The sequence below is a fragment of the Ursus arctos genome, unplaced genomic scaffold (genome assembly GCF_023065955.2).
Source record: "Ursus arctos isolate Adak ecotype North America unplaced genomic scaffold, UrsArc2.0 scaffold_25, whole genome shotgun sequence".
NCBI classification, from domain to species: Eukaryota; Metazoa; Chordata; class Mammalia; order Carnivora; family Ursidae; genus Ursus; species Ursus arctos.
Genome location: NW_026622930.1, coordinates 2,337,108 through 2,355,611, shown reverse-complemented (window position 1 = coordinate 2,355,611; position 18,504 = coordinate 2,337,108). Strand labels below are relative to the sequence as shown.

The window sequence follows — 18,504 nt, the reverse complement described above, 5'->3', positions numbered from 1 at the left end:
GAACTGTGCCCAGGGCCCCACTGTGACATCACCTTGTAGACGTTGGGTCCACCCCTTCCACTCTGTGAATCGATACAGCTTGCAGTCAAACTGGTTGTTGAGTGCTCAGCAACAAATAAGCCTTAACATTTCATTTTTCTGCTTCAGTAGTAAAATAATGTCATCTAAGAATTATTTTTAAACGTTAAATTAGCAGTTTAACAAAATGGCAGGAAGAAGATCAAGGTGGATGGAGGGATTGGAGAGAAGGGCCCACGCCCCACCCAGCTGTAGACACAGCATCAGGGGCCACCTGCAGGGAAGGTGATTTTGAACCATGTGGAGGCACTGGTTATCCTGAGTAACTGCTGTGGTAAAGCTTATGAGGAACCGATCTCACAGGAGAAGTGGTGGTACAGGGGCAGCCGTGCTGGTCAGAGCCAGAAGTTGGCCTGCTGACCCTGCCTCCCTGAGCTGGGCCTTTGGCGGGCCCCACCGGCTCCTTGCCACCTGCAGTCAGCCTGGAGGGGAAAGCTGGGCTCTTCCTGGAGAAGTGCTCAGCTCTCTACTTCACCTGATCTCCAAGGATACTGTTTAACCATTATTTTCTTAATGTCATTGAGAATAGATGGCTGGTGAAGATTTTTCAGCCAGGTAGACCTTTGCCTGTGTGGGTTATGGTTTGGAAGTGGGTGGGGGGGGTGAGTAATGGAGGAATGCTTCTCAGTAAAGGAACAGTTCAGCACACGGGAGCCTGTGCAAGAGAAGTGTGGATGCGAGTTACCCTGTTAGAGTGAAGAGGTTGATTATGAGCTAGCTGGACTAGAAAAGGTAGATTTTTCTGTGCAATTAAAAATAAACCTGCCACTGTGCATTTCAGTCGCAACGTATCTGCCGAGCAAAAGGATGAAAACAAAGAAGCCAAACCTCGCTCCCTGCGCTTTACCTGGAGCATGAAAACCACGAGTTCCATGGATCCCAATGACATGATGCGGGAAATCCGCAAAGTGCTGGACGCCAATAACTGCGACTACGAGCAGAGAGAGCGCTTCTTACTCTTCTGTGTCCACGGAGATGGGCACGCAGAGAACCTCGTGCAGTGGGAGATGGAGGTGTGCAAGCTGCCAAGACTGTCTCTGAACGGGGTCCGGTTTAAGCGGATATCAGGGACATCCATAGCTTTCAAAAATATTGCTTCCAAAATTGCCAATGAGCTAAAGCTGTAACCCAGTAATTACGGTGTAAATTAAGTAGCGATTTAAAGTGTTTTCCTGAACACTGATGGAAATGTATAGAATAATATTTAGGTAATAACGTCTGCATCTTCTAAATCATGATATTAAAATATAAGGACGAGAGCACGCCTGGGAGCGGAAGCTGGCCTTTTTTCTACGAATGCACTACATTAAAGATGTGTGACACGCGTGCCCTCTGTCTTATTTCCATTGCCCTGAAAGTCAGCGTGAGACATCATCGCCACGGGCCTCCTGTCTGTGTGGTGTGAGCGTGGACTGTGCGTGTGAAGTAGTGCATCCGGAAGCATCTCCTTACACTGGCAGCCAGAGTTGTTACGAGTACCTCTGTGGGAGATCATTTGGTGCTAAAACATTAAAATTGCCAAGGAGGAAAATATTGAATTACTACTAAGAATTAACCTTAAGATTAGTTGATAATTAATACAGGTTTACAGTTCATGCCTGTGGTTTTGTGTTTGTTGTTTTGTGTTTTTTTAGTGCAAAAGGTTTAAATTTATAGTTGTGAACATTGCCTGTGTTTTTCTAAGTAGATTCACAAGATAATTAAAAATTCACTTTTTCTCAGTAAAACCTTGCATTGTCTCCTAATACTGTATTTAAGACTCAGATCAAGGCAGTGACTAAAGGTATGTTTTTGCCTCCGCCACCAAGCTGAGCAAAAGCAAATGGAAAGTGTATGAAGGCCTGGGGCCAGTCTGCCCTTAGCTTGGAGCCCAGCATTTTGTGATTACTAGCATCTTTTTTCTCCAAAGGCTATAGAGGGAGAAGTCGGCCCTCCTGGCGACCTGAGGAGGAAGGAAATCAGGAGCCTCCAGGAGCCCGTGTGGAGAGACGCCAGGTCTTGACGGTTCTGGGTTTGTTCTCCATAAAGTATGTAATTTTCCTCTCTTGTTTTTCTGTGGTGTTTTTTTTGGTTTTTGTTTTTTTGTTTTTTTTTTTTATTCAGAACATGAATCAGTTCTACAGCTTTTTTCCACCACCTACCTGGTTATATAGAGGGAGTAATGAATTCATCACTTAGGGTGACACTTCAATCTCATGGGGAAATTGCCACATTGATTGGTGTACTATTTTGGATTCTAGGTTTGTTGTCGATGTTGAAAGTATGAAGGTCTGGACAGTCACTCAGATACTACGGGATATCAGGGACAGGCAGAACACTGCTTTAGGTGTCTGGGACACATCAGTGAACAAAACACAGATCCCTCCAAAAGGAGCTTATGTTCTAATAGGACGGCAGTCAGTAAACAATAAGTAAGTTGTAGGAACGGAGTGGTCAATGCCAAGGAAAAAAATGCAGAGCGGGGTCAGGCATTCCGAGGGACCTGATGTTTGGTCGGTGCCATGTTAAATCGGGGGATGGGGGCGGTGGCTTGTCCTCTCGGGGAGCAAAGAGAAGCCAGGAAAGCTGTCCAGAGGCTGTCGGCAGTGATCAGGCAAGAGGTGCTGCTGGTCCAGTGAGACCATGACAGTTCTGGATATGTCCTGAAATACGAGTCAACTGCATTTGCTCTTGGGTTGGCGGTGGATGAGCGAGCAAAAGGCCAAGGCTGTACAAGTTTTGGCCTGAACAGCAGAAACGACGAGTTTGCTGTCCATTGGAATGGGGCAGCTTGCTGGAGAGGGACCGGGGAGCAGGAGAGTGGTTCTGAATGCACTGTGTTGGGGGTGCCTTCAAATACCATGTGGAGACCCAGAAGGGACCCCGGGAGCCCTCAGCTCTTCAACTCCTTAGCTGGAGGGTGGATCCTATGTGGATATGGGACACAAGCTCCCAGAAAAGGGGTGCGGCCTGGGAGGAGCAGTGAGGTGGGAGGGGCCCCGCCTGCAGGGGTGGCGGTAGACCTGACTTGGGGCTTTCAAACCTTCATTATTAAACAAAACAAAATAGGTCCCAGCTCCTTCCTTTTTTCACCTGAGGCATTTTAGTTCCTTCTCTAGACCCAGTTCCTTTGCACAAGTGCTTCTCTCGTAACTCAGTGTGCACGACGGGTTCCTCCAAGCTGCTACCCTGTGGAAGTTTGCAGAGGGGAAGCGGAGCTCTGCCATGCAGGATGTGGCTGCAGTGGGGCTCCTTCTGACCTTCACGCTTCAGACACGTTCTAATAGTGTGCCGTATTTTTGTTCTCAAGGACACACTGAATACTGGAAGTTAGGCTGCTGTGAGAGAAGTTCATTCCTCACGTGCTGTGATGAGACGACCACTCTGTGCGCAGACTCAGATGCTCGTGTTGTCAGTTGTTGGTTTGTCAGAAGCGTGTGGGCGCTTTAATGCACTACTGATCCAGTGAGAGCTGGGTACTCATTCACAGAAGTCATCTGGGTCCGTCTCATTTAAAAGCCTGTGTCACGGATTGACATCAGTTTGGTTTCATTGGCAACATAGGTAGTGTTACCTTTACTGCAGCTAAAATGTGAAATCAAATCCATTACAATGGGGCCCATGCCCTTCCTTTAGAATAGTACATTTTTGTAGTACGATGTTTTTATTCTGCATACAGTGAATTTTGAAAAGGAATATTCTAGAGTACTTGAAAATCACTTCAGACGCAATGACAAGGCCACATTTTTCCCCTCATCCACTCCTCTGGAGTCCCTCAGAGGTGAGGTAAGGTATGTGGTGGGGGAGGTGCTACTGTTTCTATTTACCTGACAAGAGTGTTCTCCTACTCCTGAAAGTAGGGTTAGTATTCCAGGTATGCTGACTCGCATCCTGATGAGGCATATCAGAGGAATCAAGACAGCATTTTTTAACGACGTGCCTGGCTATTGGGCCGTCCTTTCATTTCTGAGAGTGAAGACCCAGGCGGAAAGCTGGGAAGGAATATGACTGCATGTGAGAAGCACAACCGTGATCGTTTTCACAGTGTGTGTTTCTCCCAAAGCCTAGAGAAGGATGATACTTAAAAGAAAGATCTTACTGTGTGTGCTTTATGAACATGTTACTGTTGCTGTGAAAACCATCTCTGGAATACCGTTTCCTGGCAGCTCCTGCTTTCTGAGTGGTGCATGGTGACCTCAGTGTCCACAGAGCAGAGGACACGGGTGCAGGGAGGTGTGTCTGCCTGCTCAAAACTTGGCTTTTTGCAGAGTGTTTTTGTTATGTTTAGGGTTTGGGTTTGTTTTTGCTGATTTGCCATGAGACCCTTTAAAGAGCTCAGCAGCCCACTTTACATTGGGGGAATGGTTGCTCTTGAAGGGAGCGATGGTGAGTGAAGGATGTGCCTTGCAGGTGTCCTGACAGTGCTCGGGGGAGTCTAGGTGTGACTGTCCCCAAGAGTAGAACCTAGGCGTCCTCTCCAGTCAATAAAGAGGACAGAGTTTCACAGCTTTGTAAATGGGTCTTCAGTCTACCACTTTGAGAGACCATAACCCAGGCGGGGGGTGATGCTTCCTTAGAGGCCCTGCTCGCCATTGGTGTGATGGCACCCCAGGGGGGGCAACTGGGCATGATCAGTGTCAAACCAGCATTGTACGCCTCAGAGGTCAGAGCTCAAGCAGGGCATCTGGGCCTGGCTCCTCCCCCCGGGGGAAGGGAGGTCACATGGTAAGGAGAAGCCATCAGAGGGACTAGATGGAGAGGTTTGGGTACGTGAAGAATGGAAAGGGGGTGGGGGGTCTGAGACTCTCAAGGAGGACGCCAGCTTACCAGGATAGCAGAGTGGACAATGCAAGGAAGGCTGTGTGAACTCACAGTAACAAAGTACTCTTCCAGGAGGTGAGCTTCGGGCTGTGGCAGAGGTGCTGAGGTCTGCCCACGGATTACTACAGCAGGGTCTAGATGGATGGGAAGGCTGGTGTAGGATGTGTTTTGCCAGAGCAGGACCTCTTAGGATTCACTTCACTCAGACGTCAGAGCCCAGTTTAAACCTGAATTAAGCAGCGTGGCTTAGCAGTTGAGGTGTAGGCCCTTGATCAAGGCAGCCTGGTTTCCAGGCTCTGGGTTCATGACCTCAGGTTGCCTCTATAAAGTGTGGTAGTAATAATATCTGACTCTGGGTTATTGGCAAAGTCCACCAGGTGGCAGGTGCAGAGTGGGGTGCCTAGCAGATGCTAGTGAACATGCAGCCCTTACAGGTACAGGCCCTTTTAAACAAGAATTCAAGCTAACACTGTGCCCTTCCTCCCCACCCAGCTTAGCCAGGACACTGAGGTCCTTGAACACCGTGCTCCCTGCCCTCCCAGCAGAGACTTGTTAAGAAAACTCCCCCAGGGGCGCCTGGGTGGCTCAGTCGGTTAAGTGTCTGCCTTCGGCTCAGGTCATGATCTCAGGGTCCTGGGATTGAGCCCCACATTGGGCTCCCTGCTCAACGGGGAGTCTGCTTCTGCCTCTGACCCTACCCCCCTGCTTGTAATATCTCTCTCTCTTTCTCTCTGTCAAATAAATAATCTTTAAAAATAATAATAAATGAAAATTTAAAAAGAAATACTTAAAAATAAATAAATAAAATTTCCCCAGCTTCTAAAATATAGAGTTCTGGTCTCTGAGCCTGGTGTTAGGAAACCAACCTGTGCTGTTATGTTCCTGGCCCCAAGTTTTGGCTTATGTCCCCAGGGGACAGGGAAGAGTGTGAGTCTGGTGGAAGGAAGAACATAGGCAGGGGAGGCAGATGGGGCCCTCCACCCCCACCCCACCCCACCCTACCCCACCCTCCCTTCAGACTGCTGGGCACCTCTCCTCCAACTGGTCTACCGTTGCCATCACTTTTAAAGATTTATTTTAGAGAGCAGGAGAGAGGAGAGGGGCAGAGAGAGAGAGAATCTCCAGCAGAGTCTGTGCTGAGCTCAGAGCCTGACCCTGGGCTTGATCTCAAGACCCTGAGATCATGACCTGAGCCGAAATGAAGAGTTGGACGCTCAACCAGCTGAGCTGCCCATGTGCCCCTGCCGTCACATGTAAAATCCCACTGCGACTCTTGATCTCAGGGTCGTGAGTTCAAGCCCCATGTTGCGTGTTGATCCTACAAGAATAGAATAGAATAGAATAGAATAGAATAGAATAGAATAATAACAGCGGCTCTCCCGGCCTGCTTGCCCAGCTCTGCCCTCCCACTGTCTGCTGCTTTGTGTCGTGCTAAGAGTCAGCAGCATGATCAAATGTATTTTGTCTTTGTATCTACCCTCCCTGCCCTTATTAGAATGCAAGCTCCACGGGGTAGGGTGGTTTGTTTTTTCCTATATCCCAGGTACCTAGAATAGTGCCAGGTACTTAGTACAAGATAAGTATTCACTTAAATAATGATGACGGTGATGATGATGAAGGAGGAGGAGGAGGAGGAGTAAGTACTAATAGTAGTACTAGTAGTATGGGCAAGAAGTACCTGGGAAGCACAAGGCAGTTTCAGTGGCTTCAGTCAGAACTTACTGAGGTTCCCCAAAGTCTAAGGCCCAAGGATGGGCAGGTGCAGCCATGGGAAGCTATATTTTGATTTGTGGCCCATCCTCCTTGGTCTCCAGCAGCCGTCTGCGCTGAGCCCTTTCTGTTTTAGAGACAGGCTCAGAGATGGACTAGGAATGTGCTTTTCTCTTCACTGAGCTGTCCGAATAGCTGATGCCCATAGTGTATCATTCAGTCGAGTCAGGAGCAAGACCATGCCGCATGGTCCTCAGGCCGGTGCTCTGGGCGTCCAGGATTAGGTCCTGAATCATAGGACATTTGCCATCTGATGTGAAACTGGGGGTTAAAGCTCTTGGCTTAGAGCCTTAATCTGTGTCCCACACCACAGAGTCGCGCAGTGTGGTGCTTAGCTTTCAGTGCATTAAGACAACAGCCACGTGAGGCTTGGCAGCAGTGTGTAAGCTGGAGGTCAGAGTCTTTGGGGTATTAACAGTAGCCCTCAGCTCCTGGCGCTTGGTCACAGGCACCAAGCTGGAGGTGAGACCTGCTGAGCAGGAGTCCTGGCTCGCAGAGCTTGCGTGCCTCCTGCCTGAGAAAGGGACGCTGCTCCTTGGGGGTCATCTTGGGGCGAGACTAGAGCGCAGCTTGCTAAGATGACCCAGGTCTCTCCGGGAAGTCTGGGGAGACTGGGGCTACAGGAGGCACTTTGGCTGCTGTTGGGTTTGGTTTGATGGCTTTGTTGATTTATCTTGCTGTTTCTTTGGTGGGGCTGATTGGTTACAAATTCTGAGGTTCTTGCGTCTTTTTCCAGCTCCCTAGATACTCATTGCAGTGGTTTGTGGCCATAGTGAGATATCTCCTCACCAAGTGGGTTGACAAATAGGTGCCTTCCTGGGGAGCGTCACTGAGAGCAGGGACAGCTGATCATCCTGCAGCCCTTCCCCCAGCCCGTGCCTTCTGAAGTTTCCTGCTCTCTACCTCCCACCCACTGAACCCACCTCTATGTGTTATTTTAAGCCAGAACTCTAGAACACATCCCTCAAGCGGTTGCTCATCAGGAGCTTGTCTAGCTTCTGCTGGGCACCCTCAGTGCCAGGGTGTGCACATGCATGCACGCACACCTCGGGGGGCTGGCGGGGGGTCCTGTCTGGTCCTGGATTTTCCTGATGCCCAGGCAGCTTCTGGCCCAGCCCTGGTGGCCTCCTACTCCTGGGAGCTTTCACTAGTCAGGGCTCAAATATTTGAAGACAAAAATGGAGTTTCCTTCCCGAGTGTTGCTTCCCCAAGTTAAACTGCCCCAGTTCTTTTCAGGTATTTCAGGACAAGACATGAAGATTTTTCGTGGTGGTTTGTTCATATGTTGGTTCATTGACATGCATTTTTGGGGGGTTAGAGTGGGACAGGTACCCTGGAGGGCCCTGTGCTGAGCTCTGGGGATCCAAAAAGAACTTAGGTAAAACCTAAGTCCACTAAAAGCTTGCTCTCACAGGGAGAGGCGCACAGACACGGTCTGGAAATCCAGTCTGAGTGGGGAGGGGGTAGAGGTTACAGGGGCAACCTGAAGCACCCCTGATCTGCTCAGTGGAAGGGGAAGCGGTGGTATGTGCAAAGGCAGGCGTGGAAGGCTCATCCTACTTCAGACGCAGGGCATGTGTGGGGGCAGTGACAGGACCAGTGCCCTGCCGGACAGGCTCTGTCTTGTCACCATCCCAATAAAATATGTCTCAGACAATGCACCTCTGTTCTCTTAAGAGGACTTCGGTCCGGTACTTTCTTAGGAAGGGACGTGGCAGGCTTTGGGTAGAGTTCTGTCACCAGACAAAAATAGACCCTGCTGCACTAGGAAGCCAGGTCCCAGGGACCAGAGAGGAAGCATCCTGGCCAGTGTGGAGCACCCGGCATGCCAGCTCCTTCCGGAGTGAGGTCTGTGCTGACTTGCCTTTCCCTCACTCAAAAGGGAGCTGCCAGTAGGCGTGGGTAGGTGTGAATACATTCTCAAATCAGACATGTTTTGCATGGAAATAAGCTGGGAAGTAGGAGCATATGCAGTTATGTTCATTAATATGGCACCCAAAATCCTTTGGTAGATGGTGCCGCTGAGAGCCATTTCCCATTGTGACACCAGGAGCTGCTCTGTGCACCCCGGGGCACTGCTCACGCTGGTCCCTTCTCTGCTTGTATCTTCTGGCCATCTGCTCGTTCTGCAGCACCCAGATCATTCGTCACCTCCTGCCTCCAATCTTTGCAGTTTCCACCCTCTCGGCCCCAGTGCTCTGGGTCCGCTTGGCCCTCTCCCCACCTTCTCTGAACTCTGGAGAATCCTGTTGGGCTTACCTTGTGGCTCATCAAATGGCAGCCCGGCCTGTCTGTAGTGGTAGGGCTCTGCTACCTAGAAAGGTGCTGCAAAAAGGTCTTTTTGCCCCAATATCACTAAATGCACAGGGCACATGTTGTTGGGTTGCATTTCATAGTATCACATCATTTGTAAGTTGGACCAAAACACTGGAACTGGGCCAGAAAGGCCAAGTTCTGTTCTCCTCTGTTCTTCAGGCTAGGAGGATAGAGGAAAGCAATAAGCACCTTGGCCCTCCTTTCTGGTCTCAGGGAAGAGTAGGAAGAGGAGGCAGGACCCCTGGCCTCCTTCTGCCCAGAGCAGTTCCTCTCTAAGATAAGCGCTGTTGCTGTGATTTTCACGGCTGCTGTGCAGGTGGGGCCTGCCCAGCACAAAGTCAGCGGTTTCAAGTGTGGTTAAATATGGGCCACCTTTATTATTTCTTCTTGAAAGTCTAACGTGTTTGAAGTGCTTCTGAATGTGTTGGGCAGTTGATGGGTCAAAAATATTGACAAAACTAGACTTTTCACGTTAGTGAAAATTTAATGGACGTTATCTTTTGTTCCTAAGTTGTATATTTCTGGAGTAACCCCGGGGAATGTGTTAACACAGGCCACCTTTACCAGTAATGGGAGCAGCCCACTTGGGATGGGGTGGGATGGATGGGGGAAGACCCAAAGCCTGACCCCATAGTCAGTGTTCTGAGAGAGAAGATTCATAGTGAAGCAGTTGTATGACGGTGGAGTGACTAAAGGATAAAGCCCAAGGACAATGACCTGTGAGGACTGAGGTCTTCCCAAAAGGAGAGGTAGGGCAGGCGGGGAGGTCTTCCCTGAAATTTGGGCATAGGTAGACCTTGGGCTTCTGGTAGGCTGGACCAGATGTGGAAAGCAGGAAACAGGCATGCAGAAGGGAGCTCCAGGTCAGACCAAAAGTGGCAAATGAAAGCGGGCCTGGAGGTATTGGTGCCGCTGCTGTGTGTCTCTGGTCTCACGTGTTGCCATTCTGAGTGCACATTGGCATGGGCGGCCAGGCAGAGCCAGGCTGTGTTTCTGGAGCTACTGGATTTAGTTCTAACTAAATTCTTGGACAGATTCACCTTGAAGCCCTGCCAGACCAGCAAGCCTTGCAGTCGGTTCCATGAACGGCAGAGCAGCACCCCGGCCCCAGGCCCCATCGCCTCAGCAGAAGTGGTGCTGGTCATCGCACGTGTGCACGCCAGGTGTGTGCGCTGCGCACCTGCGGGTGTTCCATTTGCTGCCCTTAGCTGGCCTGTGCCTCCGAACCCAAGATGACTGTTGGAGCGTTTTTTTCTCCACGGTGACAGCTGCCTCAGGGTCATCTCAGAAATGTGCTTCTCTAGCGCTGCAGCTGCATGCCAGGCTCAAAACCAGGGTTTTGTAATGGAAGCAGAAGGGGAGAATGGCTGCTAGGAGACAGGCAGCTGTCTCCACACAGATTCATCAGACATGGGAGGAGCTAGGAGTACTTCTTAGCTTTTCTGGGTCTTAAAGTTAATTATTTAAGTTGAGCCTTAAATTTTGACAAGCCCCCCACTCTGAGAAGGATGTGAAAGTCCTGCTTCTAAAACCAAGAATGTCATCTTTGCTTCTAAGACTTCAGTAAGGCAGAACGAGTTCTACAAAGACAGGTTTGGGGAGAAAGGAGGAAGGAGTCCAGACACTGTGCGCAGATCCCTACAGAAAGTCTGTAGCCAGACGGGAACCAAGATTTGTGTTGTCCAATTCACATGTAAAATTTGTAGCTCTCCAAACTGACATGCTGCCCCCTGCTCCATGGAAACCTCACAGCCAGAAAGATGACTCTTGCCAGTCAGACCGGGCTCCTCTTTGTTACCTGTGGAAAAGGGTATTAGCTCCGCATCTGTGTGAGTGCAGGGTGCAGCCTCCAGGGTGCTTCAGGAGGCTTTGGTGTGGGCACCAGGCAGCTCCAAATAGAAGTGCAGAATGAGGCACCTTCCAGGCAGCTGCTGCCTATGCCGCCAGTGCTCAGAGCAGCAGGAGCTGCACGCTGGAGGTCTGAATGTTCTGAGCAAAGAGCAGCAAAAAGAGCCCAGGACTTGGAACGGGTGGTCTCAAACCGTGACCTGGAGCCAGTCCTCCCTCGCCTCTGAGTCTGTTTGCACCTCCAGGGGCGGGGGTCGGTTTGTGCAGAGCACATGGAAGGCGGTGGCAGTGAAGTCCTGCCTTAGCGGTCTCCCACGAACTGTGACACATGAGAGCATCTTTTTAAACACCACTAAAAAAAATGTGTTTCAACTTATGTAAGTAATACATGTTCGCTGTAGAAAATCTGGAAAACGAAGTATAAAGAAGGAAATCACCTGTTATCCCACCACCCACAGTGAACTACTGTTCAGGATTTTTCCATACATGATCCAGGATCCAGAGTACAAGCTGTTTTATAACCTGCTTTTACACTTCAACTTTTTTAAGCGTGCCTCCGTCTCGCTGAGCTCTTCACACTGTTGTGATGCCCGCGTGGTGCCTCATTGAGAGAGGTGGCCGGATTTTTAACCAGCCCTTTATTGCTGGCAGTCCTGACCAGTTCTCCCCATTCTGAGTAATCGTACCTCTTAATTATTTTTGTAGGACAGTGGTTCTCAAAGAGGCAGTTGGAGCATGGGGGGCACATGGCTGGCTCAGTCGGTAGAGCATGTGACTCTTGGTCTTGCGGTTGTGAGTTCGAGCCCCATGTTGGATGCAGAGCTTACTTTAAAAAAAGTAATTCCTATTCAAAGAGGCAAAAGGAGATTTTGGCCCTCGGGGGACATTTGGCCATGTCTGCAGATATTTTCCATTGTCACAGGGTGGGGTGGGTAACAGTGCTGGCATCTAGAGGTTGGAGGCTGGGATGCAGTGCCCAGGGAAGCCCCCTCCTCTGGGCAAGACTCACCTGCCTGGTGTGAGTGGGTGCAGTTGAGAAGCCTTGCGATGGGGGCATGTCCTAGCGGGGCCCTGGCTGGGGTGCAGGGATAGATGCTCTTAGTGCTGCTGACTGGTGGAATCCATCCAAGATGGGGAACAAATAAAAGTGTGTTCCCTCCATATTGTGGTGTGATAGGGTGTTTCTTAGACTTCCCATGTTTGACTGTGATGTCAACGAAAATTAAACTCACCCTGTTAAAGGGTCTCGGGAATCCAGAGGAGAGGGGGAGGTTGTAGGGACTCTGGTCCCTACTTTTCCAGATGGAAAAGTGCATTCAGTAGAGCTATAACTGAGAATAAAAGTGAGCAAAGAGAAAATTACAGGTAGAAAAACAAGTGGCAGGTGTAGTTCTGGGCCTATGGCGAGCACGCCTGTTTGCCCAGCTTCCTGAGAGGGCCCAGGTATTGGATATGGCAGCACAGGCGAGGAGGGTAGGCTTGGGGCCTTTTGGGCTCCGGAGGAGGTCAGGTTTTACTGCCTGAAGGAAGTCCTGACCCAGGCCCTGCCCACCTGGGCCTTCCTGGGTATCCAGCTGAGAGGCCCACACAGGGTGATTGGAGGTTTCGGCTCATTATTTTATGTAACTACTGGTAGTTAAGGACGTGCGCCTTATTCTCACAGTCCAGACAGCGCAGAACACTCTCTCAGGAAGTGAAGGGCCTGACAGGCCCCCAGGTGCCTGTACCCACCTCAGGGTGGAGTGGAAACAGTCACTCATCCCTGAGCCTGTTCCCCCCGGCTCAGCCCAAGTACTGCTGATGGAGCCTGTGCAGGCAGGAGGGCCTTCGCCCACGAAGAGTGTGGGCATAAGGCCTTTCCAGAGGGACGTACTTCCTGTGCTCCTCACAGCCCTTTCTCCCAAATCACCAGACTCTACAGTCTGCGGTGTACTCTCTGTCCCGGCCCAGTCCCCACTGACCAGAGGAAGACACTGAAGCTAAGAAAAGGTGAGCCCTACCTGATGTGTACCCCAGGCCGGTCAGCCAAGGAGGGGGCCAAGTGCCAGCCCCAGGCCTAAAGAATGGGTTCAGAGACCCTATCCCTGCCCCAGGGGCCCTGCCCCCTACTGTGCCCCTCCCCCTGGCAAAGGCTCCTGAAAGCCCTCCCCAGCCTGGACATCACCTGGGTGGGCCCCTCAGATCCAGCCTGGCCTCTGAGGCAGATGACAAGACATACCTCCTGTAGCTTCTACTCCACTGCTGTCCACCCAACCTGCTGGTCCTGGGCCCCAGGATGTGGGACATGAAAGCCCAGGATGAGTAAGACTGCCCCCAGCCCAGGATGCAGTGTGCACAAAGGCCATCCCTGGCTTCTTTTTCCAGTTGCAGGGTAACATTGGGGGTGGTTAGGGCCTCCTGGCCCAAAATGCATGTGGAGCTGAGGTGCCCCAGACCAGGGTGGGGGAGTGGGAGGACCGAGGTGGCCCTGGCCAGCAGGTGGCAGCAGAGTCTGTCCACAGAACTGCGGAACTGGAGGACAAGTCCTGCCACTGGCTAGCTCACATGGTCCACCTCCACTCCCCAAGCCCTGGCCCAGCACCCCCCAGTGAGAGATCAGTCAGGGACAGTGGCAGCTGTGGAGTGACTGGGAAACAGAGACCAAGGAGCCCCCACCCTGAACATCCCCTACCCCCACTTCTGCCCAGGGCCCCTATGGTGGGGACCCACCATGGGAGGCCAACTGGCTGGGGCACCTGAGGGTCCTGGAGAGGAGGCTGCATGGAGGAGGGGGCTCCAGAAGGGCCCCAGAGCTTTCTGAGAGGAACTGAAGGGCTAGGCCTGGAGGGCCAGGGAGAGAATTACTGTTCGGCCTGCCCAAGGCTAGGAGGAAGGGAAGCTGAGGGGAGAGATATAGGAGATTGTGTAGGTGCTGGAGGGGACAGGCGGGTGGCAGAGACCCTGATCACAGGAAACTGGATGGGGGGCAAGAGGCAGGATGGGGAGGCATTTTTTTTCTGGGCTCTTGCCCACCCTCCAACCCCCTTCCCCAACCCAGCATCCACACCTCCCCTACACTGCAGGATGGGGCTGAGCGAAGTGCCAGGCTCCACCCCGCAGGCCCAAATGACCCTAGATGCTCAGGGTGGAGCTGTGCCCCCCTGAGCTCCTCCCTCTCCCTCCCCACCAGCCCATCCCAGGCCTGCAAGGAAGCCAAGTAGACAAGATGGCAAGGGAGGAGTTCATGGGATGGGACTGGATGGGCACAGCAGGGTGACTGCCTCCTGACTACTGTCCCTTCTTATAGAAAGTGGAGCGGAAAGGGTAGACCTAGGATTGAGGCCCCCATAGCCTGGCTTCTGGGCACCGGAGCTGCCACGGAAAAGGGACACACTACTCGGAGACTCATGGCAGGCCGAAACCCTAGTTTATTTCAGCATCAGCAACATCTTAGCCATCACAAAAATAAACTCTACCAAGGGCGACAGAAGTCTCTACAGCGAGGCTAAGGGCTCAGCCGCCAAGTGGCGAACATCAGGGGTGCATGGCGGGCACTGCCCGGGCAATAAGTTAGGAAGCAGCAGGGCTGGTGATGGTGGCAGGTGCAGGCTGGGGCCTCACTTCTGGGCAGGCACAAGGTCATCAATGGCCTGGCCTTGCTCCAGCCGCTGCTCCATCTCGATGAGCAGCTTCACACCGTCTACCACCATCTGTACCAGCTCCACCTCTGAGAAGCCCAGGCGGTCTGCGTTGGAGACATCGAAGACGCCGCCCACAGCAGCGGTGTCCACACCACCTGGGGAGACAACCAGCTCAGCGGGACTGGGGTGGGGAGCTGCCCCAGACAGAGAAGACTGCCTACAGCCCCTGCCCCCACTCACCTGTGCCTCGTTTCTGAAGCCGCAGACGCTTGAGCACCTCCGGGAACTTCTCATGCTTGCCCAGGTGGGGCAGCTTGATGTGCACACCTGCCCGCAGGCCTGTGCCCAGGTTGGATGGGCAGGTAAGGATGTAGCCCAGGTGAGGGTTCCACATGAATTCGTAATTCTTAGACTTGAAGAGTGTTTCAATCTAGAGGAAGAGAAGGTGGGAGAGGTGAGACCTGGCTGAGACCTGAGTCCCTCGCTGGGACCCTTGGACCCAGAGGGACTGATGGGGGGGACACCCATATCCCTGCCTGAGCTCTGGAGCTTGGCCCTGCCCCCTCCCTGGCACCAAACCCCACTTGGGCCAACCCAGGTTGGGGTGGTCAGGCCTGACCTGGGTGAGGCCATTGCAGAAGCGAGTGAACACCTCCTTCATGTTGCCCCCTTTCTGCATGGAGATGACCCGCAGGTGGTCTTCCTCGTTGATCCACACCAGGAAGGTCTTATTGTCATTGTGCCTGGGGGAGGGGCACAGTCAAGCCTCCTCCTTGGACTGTGGTCACAGAACACCTCAGAAGAGAGCTCTAGGGGAGCCCCAGATTCCAGGAACTTCCCAAGTCCCTGAGGTGCTCAATCCGGTAGTACCCAGTACCACTCTGGGGGTAGGCAGGGAGGCCAGGACACCTCAAAGAGGGTACAAAAAGAGCCCTAAACTGCGCCCCATCCTGCCAGTCACGTGCTGTGGGGCCAAGGTGTGGGGGAGGGGGCGAAGGCCCCACCTAGGAGGTAGGGACGGGGGAAGGGCTGTATCCGGGCGCTGAAGCCGCGCTACGCACACAGTGGAGGCAGGAGGCTATAAATCTACCCCCACCCCCACCCCCACCCCCACTAGGAAGCGTCTGCGTCACCCAGCACCTGGCAGAGTCCCCGCGGAGAAGAGGATGAGAAAGGAGACAGAAAACAAGAAGCTCCAAGCTCCCAAGAGGAGGGTGGAGAAGAGAAGCCAACACCACCCGTCGCCCACTTCTAAGATCCCAGGAGGCCTGGGCCTCCACCCGCTGGAGTCCCTTTCACGTACCTGCGCAGTCAAGGTCACCTGCGAGGCCCTGGAGGAACCAAACCTGTCCCAGGAGCGCGGCCCCTCCCTCTTCCTCCTCAGTGGCGGCGTGGGGGAGGGCCAAAGGGAGGGGGGAAGGGGGACCCGCGGGAGGGGAAGGGGGCACGCACCAGATGCCGCGGGCGTCCGGCCAGTCACGGGCCATGCCTGAGGCCAGTAGCAGGGGCGACACGGGCTTATCGAAGAGGAAGTGGTCGTCGATGAGCTGCTGCTGCTCCGCCTCGGTCATGCTCTTGAGCGCGTAGTAGCGGCCGGCCAGGTCGCCGTCCAGACTCGACAGAGCTGAAGAGGGGCACGCTCAGGAGGACACACACGAGCCCCTGACCCCACGCCCGCCCAGCGTTGTGGGAGCTAGGTCCAGGCGGCGGTCCGAGAGCGCCACCCCGGCCATGGCGGGCCCCAGGCTGTCGTAGGCACGGGGCTGGGTGGCCTCCCCCCCGGGAAACTGGACACGGCGCGCAGATAAGAGCGTGATAGCGGCGGCTCGGATGACTGGGGTGACTGATAAGCCGGACGGGAACGGGAGGGGGGGGGCAACCGGCCAGCCCGACCCCTACCTTCCACGGCGAGCTTCTCGATGGCGCGGCGCTCCCCGCGGCTGCAGTGCGGGGGGAGGCAGAAGCCACGGATGCTGCGACCCGTGCGCACCCGCGAGCTCAGCACGTAGTTGGGGTCCAGGTCGTCGCCGCCCTGGTTGTGGAGCAGGGGTGAGCGCCGGGAGACCCCTCCCCAGCCCGCCCCGCCACCCGGGGCCGCCCAGCACCTGCAGGTTGTCGGGGTTGAGGTCGGTCTTGTGCTCGTCGCTGGGCTTGTAGCCGCCGTGCCGGTCCTCGATGATGGGGTCAAAGAGCTCCTTGAACACGTCATATGACTCCTCGTCGCCTGCCACGCAGCCCACGGTCATGATGTAGGGGTGCCCTGGGGGGACGCGGAATGGGGGCAGTGACGTCACTGCCAGGCCTAAAAGAGCCCCTCAGGACCCTGTGGCTCCGCCCGGGAAGGGGGGCGCCAGAACCCTGGCCTGAGCGGGATCCTGGGAGAGGCGCTGGACCCTAGCCCCAGGGGATGTCTTGCGGATCAGGAGCCCGCACCCTGACCCCGGGACCAGGGTGCGCGTACCCGGGTTGTCCACGCCGGTCTGGATGACGTCGTCCAGCGTGAAGCCGCTTGGCGTGCTCTTGGCGCGCAACTCCGCGTACAGCTCGGGGGTCAGCACCTTGGCCATGTGGTTGTTGTGGCCGCTGAGGTCGGGGAACTCGTCCTCGGCCGGGAAGCGCAGCTTCAACGTGTTGTGGCTGTTGGAGAAGGGCATGGCGGCGGCGGGCGGCAGGCTGTAGGGAGATTCGGGGGTCAGGGAGGACCTGGCGCACCGGGCCCCCCAGGGACCTGCAGGCCACCCAGGACCTCGCTGCCCCGGCTCCTGATCACCCTGGGACGCGGCCAAGGTCAGCGGGGTGCGCAGCGCGCGCGGTGCGCTCCTGCACGGCCCAGGACCCCAGGCCCAACCCGCGCGCGCTCCAGGCGTCGGCCCCCGGCGTGCGTGACTCTGCGGCCCACAAGCCAGTTCGTGCGCAGCGCCCCCGCCCCAGCGCCCAGGCGGCCGCCGCCGGCCCTCGGGCCCACTCACCGGGTGGCCGGGCGGGGCAGGGGCACTCGGTCCGTCGGCAGCTCCGGGCGCGGCGCAGGCGAACAGCGGCGGCTCCGCGCTCCCGCGGCTCTTAAGGGGCGCGACGCGGGCCGCCCATTGGCCGCTATTTATAGCCCATTCATTCCATTGGTCCGCGCTGCGGGGTGGTGCCGCCGCTTTGTCCGCCACCCGCACCCCCAGATAACCCCCCCAAGGCCGCCCACCCCTGTTGTCCCTCGCCGGGACCCCGCGCAGCCCGCCTACCCCGCCCGGCGACTGCCCAGGACCCCGCAGCCGAAACCTCAGGCCCTTGGACGTCCTGGAAGTTCCCTCCCACGCTGCCTCCGGGCGGGAAACTGAGGCCGGAGAGCTGCTGGGCACTGGGAGACGCTCGTGCTCATCTCCAGCCGGGCTCTGGCCTTCCCTGGTCCCGCCAGTCGCAGCGGCGGTGGCGACGAGGGTCCAGGCGTGAACGTCCCGGGCTCCCGCTGCAAGTACTAACCCCTCCCCCACCCACCCCCTCCGGGTCCGAGCTGGCCAGGAGCCGCCGACCTTCCTCAAGGTGCCCGCAGGCATCTCCCGGGCGATCTTGGTGCAGAGCGAAGGCGCGCGGGAGGCGCAGTCTGGCTGCGGTCCAGCGGGGCGGCACCCTCGGTGCCTTGACCTTGGGCAAGTTCGCCGGCTCTGGGGGACCTGAGCCACAGACCCCCGCTCCCAGCCCTTCCTGGTGGATGAGAGAACAATGTGGCCCTGGGAGGCCGCTGGGGAGTGCACAGTGTCAGTCTCCAGACCCCAGCCTCGGGCCCTTTCCACCGGTGACAGGTTCATCTCACCGTCCTACGCCCAAAGGCAGTTCCCAGAGACTCTCAGCAAAGATGGGAGGAAACACTAACAATAAGCATGTGAGATTTAAAAACAAACAAAACCAAAAAAAAAAAAAAAAAATCCACCTCCCTAAAAATCAGAATCATCTAAATTAAAACAAGGACTATACCTTCCTTCCACTGCCCCCAGTACACCCAGATGGCAAAAATGTGAAAGACTGACACCAGCCAGTGTTGGCTACCGGTTGGAATGTGGAGAGACAGGCATTCACACACTGC

General features: G+C 54.7%; 2 protein-coding genes across 10 annotated transcripts in view; one reads left to right on the top strand and one right to left on the bottom strand.

Moving 5' to 3' along the window:
- The window catches only part of MARK3 (microtubule affinity regulating kinase 3), a 112,245-nt gene extending 110,840 nt beyond the window's left edge, over positions 1–1,405 (top strand). For all 9 annotated transcript variants that reach the window (XM_048219924.2, XM_026515235.4, XM_026515237.4 and 6 more), the window contains one exon: positions 860–1,405. In XM_048219924.2, coding sequence (XP_048075881.1) covers positions 860–1,205 — 346 coding nt within the window. In that variant the 3' untranslated portion in view covers positions 1,206–1,405. The remainder of the gene's footprint in view (positions 1–859) is intronic.
- Positions 1,406–14,201: 12,796 nt separating this feature from the next.
- CKB (creatine kinase B) lies at positions 14,202–17,484 on the bottom strand. The gene is made up of 8 exons (XM_026515228.4): positions 17,402–17,484; positions 16,894–17,105; positions 16,538–16,692; positions 16,332–16,464; positions 15,885–16,056; positions 15,052–15,175; positions 14,673–14,862; positions 14,202–14,587 (listed from the first exon to the last, which is right to left on the bottom strand). Exons 2-8 carry the CDS (start codon positions 17,084–17,086, stop codon positions 14,409–14,411), a joined length of 1,146 nt encoding a protein of 381 aa, XP_026371013.1. The 5' UTR covers positions 17,087–17,105; positions 17,402–17,484; the 3' UTR covers positions 14,202–14,408.
- Positions 17,485–18,504: the final 1,020 nt, after the last annotated feature.

Excerpts from the sequence above, each read along its gene's own strand:
- CKB (XM_026515228.4), bottom strand. The coding sequence starts at position 17,086 with ATGCCCTTCTCCAACAGCCACAACACGTTGAAGCTGCGCTTCCCGGCC. Across the intron at positions 16,465-16,537 it reads TCAACCCCGACAACCTGCAG|GGCGGCGACGACCTGGACCC; the intron begins GTGCTGGGCGGC and ends CTCCACAACCAG. Across the intron at positions 15,176-15,884 it reads CCGGACGCCCGCGGCATCTG|GCACAATGACAATAAGACCT; the intron begins GTGCGTGCCCCC and ends CCCCTCCCCCAG.